Source organism: Bradysia coprophila, unplaced genomic scaffold (assembly GCF_014529535.1).
Source record: "Bradysia coprophila strain Holo2 unplaced genomic scaffold, BU_Bcop_v1 contig_94, whole genome shotgun sequence".
Classification (NCBI taxonomy): domain Eukaryota; kingdom Metazoa; phylum Arthropoda; class Insecta; order Diptera; family Sciaridae; genus Bradysia; species Bradysia coprophila.
The window spans coordinates 5,905,656-5,921,375 of NW_023504022.1; the positions used below are offsets into that span (position 1 = coordinate 5,905,656).

At 35.6% G+C, this 15,720-nt stretch overlaps 1 protein-coding gene across 2 annotated transcripts in view; it reads left to right on the plus strand.

Moving 5' to 3' along the window:
• Positions 1-15,720, plus strand: part of LOC119085124 (RNA-binding protein fusilli) — a 62,637-nt gene continuing 46,917 nt past the window's right edge. Inside the window, exons 1-2 of one of the 2 annotated variants that reach the window (XM_037195389.1) lie at positions 1-291; positions 1,711-2,061. In XM_037195389.1, the coding sequence (XP_037051284.1) occupies positions 1,933-2,061 (129 nt within the window). In that variant the 5' untranslated portion in view covers positions 1-291; positions 1,711-1,932. Of the gene's footprint in view, positions 292-374; positions 393-1,710; positions 2,062-15,720 lie in introns of those variants that run through there. The other variant, XM_037195390.1, reaches the window with a different exon arrangement.

The following is a 15,720-nucleotide window of genomic DNA, read 5'->3' on the forward strand; positions in this document are numbered from 1 at the left end:
TCTTCGTGGTCGTCAGTCGTCAGCTAAGCTTCGCAGGGGATGTCACTACTTCGAGTGAATGCCGTAAATTCGTTGAAAAGTGCCCCATAATTTCTAGATTCTATTTTGTAATTAAATAATTTTAATTTTTGTAATTATTGATCGATATACTCAAGCGTTGTGAGCGAAATTGTTTTGAACAGTTTGATTTAAGACAATCGTTAAATGGAGAAAGACTGAAATCGTACGAAAATTTTAGGTGACGTGAAAAAAAAGTGAAGAAAAACTGTTTGTGATATTGCTCGATGAATGGTAAATAAACGCAAATCTGGACGGTCTCAGAGTTTGACACTTGAGCAATTACTTGCAATTTTAATTCGGTTTTTTTAGTGAATCGAAAACAAGCTCAACGGGTATTTGAATGAATAAAGTGACATGAAAAATTTGCGTTCGATATGAACAGATAATTTAAAACGAAAACAATATCCAGAGTGTCCATCGTATGCATAGTCATTCACGGAACAAAAATTTTTTTTTCGTTTTATTTATTTTGTTCGGTCAATGTAGAGAAACCTGTTGCATTGCATTTGAGTGACACGTGTAAAAAGAACGGACAAAATCTTTAATCAATTGTACGTTCTTCAAACATTTTGAATGGAGTCGATCTCTGTTTTTGTTGTCCTAAATAATTATGCCTACGTCTACGTCATTACGTAACGGGACGATGATCAAAAGAATATGTAGAGAGAAAAAAAAAATGATTTTACCTTCAACTCATACACGTAAAAAATACCATAAAACCAGCTTTTGATTCTGAAATTCTGATATACTGATATGGATATATGTGAACGTTGGCTTTGCTGATTATACTTCTCTTGTTTTCTTTCGATTTAAGTGGCATTTGGAAATTAAACACATTTCTTCTTCGATCAATATTTTTCTTTCATTCGCGTCAGGTAATCTCCTAACATAAATCACAAATCGTAAAGTGATACGATTAAATGCTGGCTGATTAAAAGAGTACTGCTTCGCGTACGTATGCGTGTTCGTTTCATTTCTGCTTTATTTACAGAGAAAACCTAACAAAATACAAATCGTAATTATTGTAACCCCTTTTTTTCGATTTAACTTCAAATTACGGTGTAAAGCAACCAGTTGCAACCGAATACACCTCAAACCAGCATATAAATATGTACGTACGTACGGTACGTACACTCCCAATCGAAAGCAACAGAATTTAATGGTGGAATTGTTGAGATATATTCAATCGGATTGAACAGCCAAATCCAACGAAAATGGATTGTGTGGTGGAAGTTTACCAATTTGATTGACTCTCTGGTCAACAACATAGATGATTCGAAAAATGTCGATACAAAATTGTGGTCAAATATGTTTGTGACATAGCTTCATTTATTGGCCATTACACACTCATACACTGTAACATAAAATGTTAAATTATATCTGTGCACAGTACACACCTGTTGTTGATTTTACATTGAAGCGATATGTGTGGAAGATAATAAAATGTTGGCAGGTTTTTAACCTTTTTTTTCGCTTCTTTAAATGCTCATTTACTTGGTAAATACCTTTTATCGATAACATTTTAAGGATGCGGATCATTCGGTGCAGATGCAGTAATTAGTAATCCAGAATTTGGCTTCTCATACCCGTTGATATTGTGATCGATAAATTATGATTTTTTTTGTCAATTCTAATCAATTTTACCTAAAGAAAACTGAAATGTTGACATCATTACAAATACTGTGAATTACGTGTGCATCCCGTGAATTGTGAACTTTAAATTTTCCGCCGAATGTCGATAAATTTTCGATGGCACATTAAACGAAGTTGAAAAGTTTTTTTCTTGTAATTTAATACCGCCGAGTGAACTTGTGTGTTGAGGATAGTAAATATTATCCGAATTGCTTCTGCTTAACAACAAGTGACGAGAAAATGTTTGTGCCTGGACATGTTGTGTCAATGTATGTGGCCACTGGCGGAGCATCGGGATTATCGTTGGGTTCGGACGAAAAAGAAATTATTTTACTTGTATTCGCCATCATTGATGTTGCAACCAATAAGGTGAGTTCTAGCTTATTCAATTTGACTTCAATCAGTTCCCTTTGACTCTTTGAGGGATTGATGGATTTTTGACGTCCAAAAATCGGAAGTTATTTTTGTGGGTGATGGCCTGGAGACGTCTTGAGCAGTGAAAACCGTAGCCACACTAGAAAATGTCAATGTTTAGCTACTGCTATGCCTCTACAAGTCGAAAAATGGCGTGAGACCGATAAAAGTGAGCGGCCTATTGGCTTTCTTTTGATACGTAGTGGAAGTTGTCACTCTATTCGAATTATTGGTAAATTCACAAATTAAGGGTGTTTTTGATACCTATGTGGTTTAAATGAGTGCGCGCGAAAGGCTTATTTTTGTACAATTGAGAGTTTAGATTTTCGCTGATATTTACTTGTAGTTAATGGGGCTGGGGCATACATAGCTCAAAATTCCTTGATGTTAGACTATTCGGTTCTTCCATAATGTAACTGTAAAGATCTTCATTTTAATCTTTACGTTCTGGTCTGCTAAACTTTACCATTTAGTTTATGGTTGCAAATTGTTAAAAATCACCATCGCATCGTCATGTGACTATTGAATCTTTTACTTCTTTTGATTAAATCATCGCCTAGTCTTTCAGACTCAGACTCAGACTTCACATCTTGAGCTGGGGACCAGGCCCTGGTCCCGGTCAGGCTCTCTTAGAACAGCAAGGGAAAAGCACGTCGTGTTTTCTGTTACTCTTCGGCCATTCAAGCTGTCCAGAGACTGACCTGGTTGTCTCTCGAGAATTCCCCAGGCCAGTCTAAGGTCTGCAGCGCTGGGCCGCCACTCAAGTTGCTAGAACTTATATACCTCTGTATGTTACAGAGGTAACTAACAACAACTGCCGCCGCTCGGTCTGACAGTCGGACTAGCTACAAACGTTATCTTTCATTTAGTCAATATAGTCAGTCGAATTACCTCTCTGGCCAGTGCACTTACTACACACTTAGCGACCCGCCATCCTCGCGTTCCTTCCTTGTCGCTGTCTGCTCGTCTGTTCCAATCTGCGCGGTTTGGTGACGTTCTTCCTGCATTTCCATTCAACCTTTGCATATTCCAACAAGCTCAGCATCCGCCCTCATTCAAACGTACGCGGCTCATCCTACTTTACTCTGCTTCCGTGCTTCCGGCTTTCACGCAACACCATTCATACAAACCATACCATTCATTCAGTCCAGCGCAACTTCAACGTGACACTTTCCATCCTGCCACTTTCCTGCACTGGAACGTTACTTAAATTGACCTACTACCCACCATAGCCCTCGAACACGAAACTGCCATAATACAGCAGCCCTTCGTACCAAAAATGCATTCACAAAATTTCACCACAAGCTACAGACAATCCACGGTGAGCCAGTAAATGACGAAAGACGAGACCTCCAGTTAGCTGCCACGGGGACCTCCAATTAGCTGCCACGGGGACCTCCAACGGTCTCATTAGAATAATGGACCTCCAACGGCCCGTATCACAATTGCTCAGCTTGCGGTTCTGCTCATTCACACTGCTTCAGTCACTTTCGTCGTTGACATTTTGATGCTCTTTCTCCACTTTCAATCTTCGTCGAAATTTCGCAACTATTGGAACAAAAAACCAGCATACACGCAACCTTAAACACACTTCCGAGTCTATCAGATCACAAAACAAGAGAAACCGAACAAAAAAACAATAAAAACACACAAAAATACTGAAAAATTTGACGAGCAAAAATTTTCACGACTACAGCCATTTTCACTCCGCCTAGTCTTTCGTACAAAATCTTATATTTCATTTGTTTAACCATTCATTTCACTGCATATAAGATCGCATTAATTGTGCGTCGTCGCTTATATCTGTCGTTGCACATCTTCGACCATCTTCAGTTTCTGTGTTTTGATTGATTTTTTGATTTCTCCACATAAAAATGCATGTAAAACTACTCTATGGTTGGAACTGATTCTTCAAACAGGGTAATTCTCTAAAACTACAAGTACTTGAGTTAAACACTTTAAAGTTCAATTCATTTTTTCACTTCGAGGGATTCTTTTGAAAAACAGCATACTGAAATCGGCGGCATTTTCCAGTGGACTTTTTTATATGTGCCTAAAAAGGTATTCGACTTTAGAAGCCAAAACCACTTTCAAAAAAATTCTTCGTAGTTTGTGTGGCTGGTGAAAGGTGATCAAAAACCGAAAACTTGCAATTTTCTTACAATCTCATGATTAGTATCGTTGTAAAGCTCAGACCTCAGGCTAAACAGAAACTATATTTTTGTGATCAAACACGTCACAAACAGTCTTCGAAGCTTCCCGCAGGTACCAAAAAAACGAAAAATCGAATTAAAAATTTTCCCATCGAAATATTTTCTTGTTATGATACTCGTGGTGCCGCTCTCTACAAAAACCACTAAAAACATTTCATGTCACAAAGCGGCATTCCCAAAGGAAGTTTTTACTTTTCATGTGTTTTGTTTCCATCGTTTTATTTGTTATTGTCTCACATGAAAGTAGAGCCTCGATTATTTCTTCCCATTTACAAGGGGTAGTGAGTGCATTGACTCTCATTGTATTTCGCTTGATGAAAACGACATAAAACGAATTCGGATAGGTCAATTTTAACCCCTTTTTGCGTGAAGGTACGGCTAACAACTCTTGCCAATAGTAAGGGCTTCATCTCACAAACGTCAGAGGAATCCTTTGACATTGTATGCAACCTCACTCTACCACCAGGAAAATCGAATATCTTATCAGCGCACTAGGAAAAACCATCTGTACGGTCTTACGTATAAGGTCTTTAAGGGATGGATAATGACTTACAAAATGAGATGAGATCTGAAATTCGTCATTATATTTGCGTGTTCACTTTGCAAGTTGTTCACAAATCAAGCAAGTGTAATTTCAGTGGTACCATTATTGCTTAAAACACATTTAGAATGAATGAAGGTGAGCTGTCATGAGCCTTTAAACTGGCACACAAAACTCTTAGCAGACCCTCACTAAAATTCGTTCCCTCTAGGGATCGTTCTCATTGAAAAAGTTTCGCCGTTTTAACGACCAAATCGATTACATTTTAATCTCGCATTTAATTCAATGATTAACATAATTGCATTGTCAAAGCAAGGCTTCATGCTAAAACATTCTTATTATAAAGGTTGACTTGCATAAATAGCATTTACGAACGTAACACGTAATATAACGCACAACAAAAATGTAAATTTGAATTTGACCTAATCGTAGCCCGTACGCCGCTTTTTTTTTCTACTTAATTTTTTCTGAAAGCCATCAAGTTTCCTAGACGTTTTATTCAATTAAATCATAGAAATGGTTTGTATAATTTCAATTTTAATTCAATTTTTTGTTTGTTAAATCGTTTTTACTTTTGCATGCAGTGATTCTAAATTACACAATTAAAAGTATGATCTATTAAGGTACTGCTTTTTTACAATTTAATTAATTTATTTCTTGTAACGTCTTTCAACTTTACTCAACTAACACGTTTTCAGTCCAATCACCATAATTTTCATTGTCTTACTGCAACAAATGTCATGTTTAATTGGATTCTGCAAAACAAAAACTGCGCTTTTAATTAGTAGGACATAAAATAATGTTTTTTTAAGGAATATTAAGCAACGAATGGATGAATTAATTTACGTTACTGCGTTTTGTAACAGAATTTATTTCTTACATTGCAGAGAAGCCCTTTGCACTGGTATCAGACACTGTTTAACAAATTAGTTTGTACAGATATAACGATGATTTTGAAAATAAAACTTAAGTTTTGGCTAAAGCACAATTCATATTTTCGCTGTATATGATTTAAGTCCCATCTCTTTTGCATAATTTCATATCAAATATGAGCATGATAAGTTGGTATCAATCCTTATTGTCTACTTGTAACCTTGTCCACAGCAAAAAGATACACACATGCATAGAACTGCTACTCTAGTAGCAGAGCTGTGACACATGCCATCCACCTTCACTATTTTCTCCTTTGAATAGGCCACCAATTGTGAGGATCGAATTCCTTTTTAGTTATTTATTTCATCAACAATTTCATTTTCACAGGTTCAATCTTTCACAGACGGCAAACATATCAGTTTTACTGTCTCATCTATTACTTCGATTGATTAAGGTTTTATCAAGAGATTTTTGTTTCAAATCTTTTACTTCATTTTTTAAACATGCTTTTTGCTAATAAAAGAGATCACATTAGTCAGAGCTTGTTATTTATTCTTGCAGTCGTAATCGATAACAGATGTTGTCCGTTAATTGTAAATTGTGTGCTCTCAATCAATGCGTGTAGGTTTGCTTCAATAGATCTGTTCTGTCGTACTGTTTTGAAAAACCAGAAAACGAACGAGATGATTCACACAGCGTCAACGCTTTTGCGAACATTTCGTCAAAAATCATTTTTTGGTTATGACACTATGGATAACGTTTTGACAGTTGAAATAACCTTGGAACATACCCACATTGGTGGTTAATTTACATTGCAGTTTGTTCACCCTTAGAAAACATAATTTTAGATTTATTAGAGTTTTAACAGTTTTCGATGTTCAGAGCTAAAAAAAGTGAAATTCATCATGTTTTCTGTTTTCTGTTTTACGAGTCAACAAACGAAAATCTAGATTTTTTTAAAAGTATTTCATTCTTGTTACGAGTGCGTACCTAGTCATAATTCAGAAATTGTTGAGGAACATACTCTGTAGTGCTACGAAATGTTTTACGAATTGCAAACGTATCGCCATTAAAATCTTCAAATCTCTTACTTCTTTTGTATCACTTAGCGACTTCTTTGTGTAAACCGGAGTTAAGACTAACCCATTATTCCCTTGACTGAAAGTCAGGGTCTTATGAAAGAAAATACCCTTAAATGTCCGTAACGCTAAGTTCACTTTGATATTTTGAAAATGTTCTACATTGGCAAAAAACGTTAAATACAGAAAACGTCCGTACACTTGTGGACTCAATAACTCGAGTAATTCTTTACCGATTTGCAAAATTTAGGTTTTAATCGACGGAGAATGAAAATCATGAGGTTAAGTTCGTAGATGGGCAATATTGGAGTAATGAGATGGGAGTAATTCTCAAGAGATTTTTTTACTTGTTACCGCGATAGCTTCCATAATTCTTATCCGATTTTCAAAGATTTTGTCTTAATCGACGAAGATTGAAAATCTTGAGGCTGAGTTTGCAGATGGATAATGTTCGAACAACGAGATGGGAGAAATTCTACACAAATTCTGGATTTCTGGTCTAACAATTAAGAAGTACTTCCCAAAAGAGTTTTTGCTTGCTTGAGAAACCGATGGCTCGAGTAATTCTCAGAGGCTTCAAAAATCAATTTCGACCAGTAGCGTAATTCATGTGGTTAAACTCGAACATTGGAATTTAATTGGACTATTAATCTGGGATATACGACAATTTTTGCGTGAAATCCGTATTCTTAAAAGAATTTTTTTCGTTCCTAAAATGTTTGAACGAGTGTGAACTTTGTGGCCAGAGCGAAGCGAGGGCCGTAATTCATACGAGTTATATTTTTTCAAGAGGTAGGCAGGAAATACGCCAAATTATACTCAGACGCTTTTCCTTGTTATCGTGATAACTTAAGTAATTTTTACCCGATTTTAAGTTCGTAGATGGATAATATTGGAGTAGTGAGGTTGGAGTATAATTGTAAACACAACTTGTTACCGCGACATTTTTGCAACGGATTTCCAGAAAAAAAAATTATTCGACGAGTAAGTGAATCTGGATTTCTGGTCGAACAATCTAGAAATCTAGAACAATCTTGCTTGCTTGATAACTCGATAACTCGAGTAATTCTCTGAGGCTTCGAAAATCGCAGATTTGAAAATATTAAGTGTTTTCGACCAGTATCGTAATTCATGTGGTTAAATTCGAACATTGGACTTTATTGGACTGGTAATCTGCGATATACGACAATTTTTGCGTGAAATCGAGTTCTTAAAAGAAATTTTTCGTTCCTAAAGTGTTTGCACGAGTGTGAATTTTGCCAGAGCCGTAATTCACATGAGTTTTTTTTTCAAGAGGTAAGCAAGCCTGTTCAGCGCTTTTAGTAGACTATATATAGGAGACTCAACTTAGGAGTAAGACATCGCTCGCTGGACCTTCAACTCATACTTCTTTTGGTTTCTTCAGGAAATTAAATAAATATGAGTAAAATGAAGCATGTGATGACTGCTGTTCTCAGAATAAAAGAGACATCACCTTTTCATGTGACTTTTGTGATCTCAAAAACACCACCTCATTTAAAAATGGTTAGAAAACTAAGGCTGGAATTATAGAAAAAAATAGCCAGTCAAGGGACCTGACCCACCCAAGAGGTGGGACCTAGTTTAATAGTATAACTTCATAGTCGATGAATTTACACTAATTTGTTGTTCCAATTTTGTATGAACTACGAAAATGCGTAAATAGTTCGTAAAGATGTGGCACAAAAACTTAGAAATTTAAAATATTAATTAAAATAGCTGAATCACTCATAAAATTCAGAATAGCTCTGAAAGAATTCCGAAGAAATTCGGAAGTTTTCGGAACTTCTCCTAATTATTCGGAATTTTTCCGAATTGAATTCCCAACAATAAGCCCTGAAAATTAGAACTGTTCAGCCATGGTCGCACAATTATTTTTCTCATTCAGTTCAACCGAATTCCTCTTCCAATCGGATCATGAGCACTAAGCTTTTTCGAATGGATAGTGACCTTACTATCTTAATTTGTCATACTGTACCGCCGAAATGATATACCATTAATGGACGTACATCTTAAATCGCTTTTAATCGTATTTTTTTCAGCTTAAAAATTATAGTTGAAACATTTATCGTTTGTAAATACGAAATGTTTTTGAAACAAAAACGAAAAACACAACTCGAATATGTCGCATACGAGGTACCTGGTAATTATCCGTTGCTATTACAAGTAATTAAAATTTTCATCATATGTATTAATGACCAGGTATATGTGTCGGATACGTAAATGCGTATTTAATGGCGCAAATAATTTCCATCATAATTATTATTAAGAAATTGCTTTATTTCTACGGAATATAACTATCGACTTATATTGCCCACTTAGTTGCCTAACAAACTTTTATTATCTCCGACTGAATATTCCGAAAAAAAAACACAATCAGCATCAAGTTATAACATTCCGAATGCATTTACATATAACACTCATCATGCAGTCAGTCATCTCTTACATAAAAATGCAACGCGAACAACTCGGTTTTTCCGTTCTTTCCATGGACTGGTTTTGTTTTTGTCGTAATATTGGGTACTTCTAATTATATCATTTTCTCCCCGAAGACTACGAATCTAGGTCTTTCGATAATACCAAGAAAATGTTAGAACTAAAATAGTCAAATGAATCCTCATCGAATTTTCTAGAAACGATCGCTATGATTTAAGCAATTTAATTTTTTTTATCTACCTAGGTGAAATAATAGCAGTGAAAAAGTGCTATTATTTCGCAGTCGGTAGATAAAATAGCGTATTCACCTCTGTCCAAATGTTTATTTAGACACTTGGGGTTATAACATTCGCCTTCGGCTCATGCAATAACTCCCCAAGTGTCTAAATAAACATGTGGACAGAGGTGAATAATCTACTATTAACATTACGGAACATAATGGGCGTTACGCTACAGAATAAACCGTTTGAACTTATAAGTCACAGTGGTACAGCCACTATATGACCTCCCATAAATTCACGAAACCAATAGCATATTAGCTGTGTGATAAGTGAACCGCATGCATTTGTCGAATCAACTAATTAAGAATATGAAATGGTTTCTCTATTTCTCGGTTTAAACTGTGGAAAATATAAAATGGTGAATTAACATACACACATGCCCGTTCATAAGCAGCAAGAAAAAAAATAAAATTGTTTTGGTTGTTGGTATAATATTAAAGAAAATGCAACCGTGCTATTTAATGAGAATAGTCGCTATGGCAATTGAATTTTACTTAATGACAAAACGCAGCGCAGCGAGAGAGAAAAAAAAATCGCATTCAACAAACATAAATCCGCATATAATATCTCATTAACTGCCTGTGATACGTATGTTTATCGATGGAAGAAAACGAAAAGTCTTTACCACACCATTGGTCGTTAAATATGCAAAATGTCACAAACACATCAATTAGAAATAATTAAATTGTTAACAAAAAGTAAAAACCTTCCGATATTATATTGAGCAGCACAGTCTGTAATTATTTTAGGCATATCTATGTACAAATGACCGTCTTGTACTGTAATTAAAAACTCAAGTAGAAAATTGAATTGAGTGATGTCGACAAAAGTAAAATGATTGTGTTACATACGTCAAAGACGTTTATAGTTTTACAAATAGATTTATTTTTAACAAGAAACGTAATTGCCAGTACACTTGAACCGTGAGTATTCGGCAGGGTAAAATCTGTTCAACGGCAATATTGGTAGATGTCCTCGAGCAAAATGAGGTTTATTAATTGCACTCCACAGAAGTAAATGCTTCTACATTAAGAGCGATATCGCCAAATCTTCAGGTGATTGGGATTTAAAAAAAAATTGTTTTCTGTGAAAAGCGTTCAAAAGTGAAGGCATGTTAGAGGGTACCGAGAACAGTTTTTCGACAATAACTCAAGAAAAAATGATTTTAAATTGTTGTAATGTTGTACGAATGTCGGCCTTCGAACAACCTACAGGTAGAGTATATGCACCGCTTGGTGCGAGTAGATCCACGAGAGTTACGACTAAAAATGTAGTGAACGTTCGGAGAGTCCGCCTTCTCTGCAGCTTCGATGTTCCACGAAACTGAGAATGGGGTGTTGTGGCTGGCCTCACCCACTATCGTTCCCCATATAAATGAACCCAGTACTTTTGTGCTGCAAGCCCACAGAAGTGTTGGAAAAAAAGTTGGTGCCAAATGCAGATTTTTTCCTTCTTTCCGGGGGCTCTACAGCTGGAACAGCATCTGGAACGGTACTATGACAGTCATTTTTTATCGTCAACTTTTCTTTTACGTTATCAATACAAAAACGCGTTGCTATGCCACGAGCTATGCCAGTGTAAGTAATATCAAGAGAAAAATTATCAAATTTTTCTCGGAGGATTTTAGTCAAATAAAGTGCTAGCGTATAGCAAATGACCACAGGACTCCGGAACAGTAATTAGTTTTTCAATCGGACCAATATTTGCTACGTGATAGGAGTTTGGAAAAACGATATGATCAAGTGGGAGGGAACAGTTTTCCAAACTGCTATCACGTAGCAAATATTGGTCCGATTGAAAATCTAATTACTGTTCCGCAGTCCTGAGTACACTATTCTTACTGAAATTTCTCGTGGTACAGAAAACGTACATGGTCGTATAGGGTGTCATTTGACAAGTAATTTAATGTGCTTTTAGGCCAAATAGGGCATTATGTGGTTTTGATGCATCTATGATGAAATATGTGCACCTAAACATTTGAACTTCTTGAACAGTGTAAGTCTTCGGTTGAAAACTTTAACTGCTCATAACTCAGTGTGGATGAATTTTAAAACCAATAAGATCTATTCGGCTCAATAGAACATGTGATTACCTTTCTAATGACACCCCACACGACCCTGTACGGCTCGTGTAACTGGAGAAATTTTTGTATGAAATGTACCTTTCTAGGCGACTGGAAAATGCGTCGAAATCTGTAGGCTATTTTTCAAAAGAATCCCTCTTAGCCTGTCCCAAAAATTCCACTCAACTCGAGTGACTCGAGACAAGGGTGTAAAGATACAAGGTTTGAGAAAAAAACCAATTTAGTTGATTGACTAATTTAAAGCCCGGTTCTGTTAAAAACTAGAAGAAAAGCTTTTATCGTGGGTTTCCGTTCCCAACGAAAAGGCCATCCCGACTATTTAACATTACTTATTGCACTAGCAAACAGTTCACAACTTAAATACCTATTACATCAATAATTATGTGAGAACAACAGCATATCCGACGGTGACTGAATTATTCATACAAACCCGATTATTGAACTCGATCACCTTATTCCAAAAATTATTTCTGATAAATATCGAAAACAGTAAATGTTGAATCGAGTAAATGAAAATTGAAAAAGAAATAAATATGTGGAAAAAAAAAGGAAATCGCTGACGTTAAATAAATGTTTCAAATATACGAACTTTGAACTTCATGAATTTTTAATTGTTAAAGAAATAGACTGAACAATACACGACCGGATATTTGTCGGAACGGCCGATTTACATAAAATTCCTCTATAAGCGACGATATTGCTGTTTTAATAAATTAAAATTTTCTGAAATTAAAATAATTACGACCAAATCAATTACGAAAATGAAAATGTTCATTGAACGGTTTTTATCTTTTCTACCCATTAAAATTGAATGAAAAAGGTTCAACACGACATTTAATTTGCATTTGTAATGCGATCAGCGCCACAGATTATATTAATAATGTACTCACTGTAGTTTCGCTATTCCCATACAGATTGGGGCTGTGTAGATTTTTAGACACTAAGTAAAGTAGGTAACACAGAAAAGGTCGTGTCCTTTTAACGCATCTTAAAGCAATAAAAATTTAGAAAAGAAATTTTTACAGAATTGGAGCAACAAAATTGACTGTAAATTAAAACCGAAGTTAAGTCAACGAATTTATCAACCGAAATTTTGTTAGCGTCATTATGTCTTAACAATTAGAACCAATTATTAAGTCAACTGAAATTTTTTCGTTGTATATTTTATGTTTGCCGGTATGCTAATTAATTTGTCCATATGTCAGGCCTAGCTATAATGATATACACATTGGAAATTCGACAGAAACTTAAAAATATCGAAAATAAAATTGTAGAAATTCGTAAATATTGGATGATGTTGTGCTGTTGCGTGTTCTACAAAAGTTTGTTTTTATGTATCTACGTCGACGATTGATTTTTACTGTTCGATCTTTATTTTCCAGATACCTTTTATAATATTTTATGAACACAATTCTCAATTAATCTTTATGCTTAGGGCCATGCCATCACATATTCTGCTATAATGCTGTGTACTTATGTGTTATGTCAATAGTGAATCACTATTAGTGATATTCTTCACATATGCTTCAGATAGAACTAAAAGATTCTCCTTTACATCTTCTTATAACGTCTAGATGACAGTAACTATTTTTGGTAAAACGGTTTTTCAATTTTTCCATAATTTTTGCTACATTTCCCTCAAAATTTTCTTTATTTTACCTAAAACGAGCCGTCAGAACAGTCGGAGCGTTTGCTGCGATTGGGCTCCGTACGAACCCGTACATCTATTGCGCACGTGACCCTAGTGCGTCTGTCACCCTAGTTGAAGTCAAATTATTATGAAATGTGTACATCTTACAAATTGCGCATGGCGCAATTACGAAGCCCCGTACGACGTTCCTTTCAAATGTAACACAAATTTCAAGTTGACCTAAAATTTTAATTTATTGAGAGGCCTAAGGCCTAGTTACGGCCTTAGTCCAACGACCCAAATTTAATTTTTTTTCAACATCATTATATTCGGCCTTCGATTACCTTCCAAATAAAACAAAAATTAGGAAAATCGGACGAAATTTACTCAAGATATATGCAAAATACACTTAGGGCCGTGTAGCGGGCTTAGTCCAAGGACCCAAATTTAATTTTTTTTTTCCAGCAACATTCTATTTGGTGTTCGATTACCTTTCAAATGAAACAAAATTTAGGAAAATCGGATCAAATTTACTCGAGTTATATGCAAAACACACTTAGGGCCGTGGAGAGGCCTTAGTCCAAGGACCCAAATTTTAATTTTTTTTTTCAACAACATTCTATTCGATGTTCAATTACCTTTTAAACGAAAAAAAAATTAGGAAAAACGGATGAAATTTACTCGAGTTATATGCAAAATACACTTAGGGCCGAGGAGCGGCCTCAGTCCAAGGACCCAAATTTCAAACATTTTTCTCACCACATTCTATTCGGTATTCAATTACCTTTCATATTAGACAAAAACTAGCAAAATTGGATGAGATTTACTCGATTTATATGCAAAATACACTTAGGGCCGAGGAGCGGCCTCAGTCCAAGGACCCAAATTTAAAACGTTCTTCGCCACATTATATTCGGGCTTCGATTACCTTTCAAATGAAACAAAAATCACGAAAAAAGGATGAAATTTACTCGAGTTTTATGCAAAATACACTTAGGGCCGAGTAGCCTTTCACTTCTAGGGCCCTAACTCACGGGCCATTCACCCGATTTTAATAAACTTTTTTTTCCTGGATCGGTATCAACAATACCTATCATTTGCCGTGTCATTCACATTTCCATCGTTTATTTTGCCATACATATCACCAAAAGACCTTAAAGCACTTAGGCGGCCCTAACTCACGAAGGGCCGACCTAAATATGCCCATCTTCGAACTTAGCCTCACTATTTTGAAATATTTTGAAAATTTTGAAATCGGATTTGATTTACTCAAGATATCGACGTGACGGACAGACGGACAGACAAAATTTTTATTGCGGATTCGTCATCTATGAACATAGGCAAACACTTTGCCCTTACCGTCTGCTTTGAATTCCATCAATTACACACGGCATCGTAATCCTATAAGCCCCTTCGTACTTCGTACGGGGATAAAAATTTCTTACAAAAAATGGGAAAATTGGTAAAATATTGGAAAAAATGAAAAACGTTTTCTTAATAAAGTCCCTGCTTTATGAAGACAAATTTATCGTAATATGTATTGCTAAAATTGCCACAACTGGATAGGGATTACGGCGTCAGTTCTCTTTTCTCTATCCAATCAAAACTCTACTGATAGGGAACGATTCACTCTTTCACTGAAAGATGTCGCCGATATAGAGCCGACTGAAAAACTGATTGCTGTTCCGGAATCCTTAGATCATGAGCTATACGATGGCATTTTATTTGACTGAAATCCATCGAGTAAAAATTAATTATTTTTCTGTTGACAATGGTTTTGTTGCAGCGACATCTTTCAATGAAAGAGTGAATCGTTCTCTATCAGAAGAGTTTTGATTGAACAGAGAAAAGAGAGCTGACGCCGTAATACCTCTCCAGGCGGCAAAACGATTTATTTATTGCCACAACTGGTGCCAAAACGAAAACAGTTACATGAAAATAGCGACCACATTTTCTTGTTTTTGAAAAATGAAAGATTACCATTTTTGACGAATACAAAATTTTACGTGATATACAGACTACCCACGTTGGAAAAGTTAATTTTTATAAAAAAATTTGAATTATTATTCGATACCAGTTATTGATTGGTGCAATGACACCGCAGGGACCTGCGACACCAAATGGTTCGCAGGGTGTTCCTGATTCTCTAAGCCTACATTTCGTGTGGGGTTTTACGATCTAAAAGCCTATTTCCCGTGTTGTAAATATTCTTTGTTTTTTTTTCACTCAGTCTAGCAGGACTAGTCATAAATGTTCAGCCAGCACAGAAGAAAAATATGTTTTATAATTTATACTACAATATTATGCTAAACATTTCAATGCAAATATGGACGGAAAATTAATTATTATTCTTTCTCATTTTTTTCGCCACTCCAAGTCATTAATAAAATTCCATACTTTTTTCAAATTCTTCCACAAGTACATACCATAGTCATATCTAATTCCAGTCAGCAGCGTGCA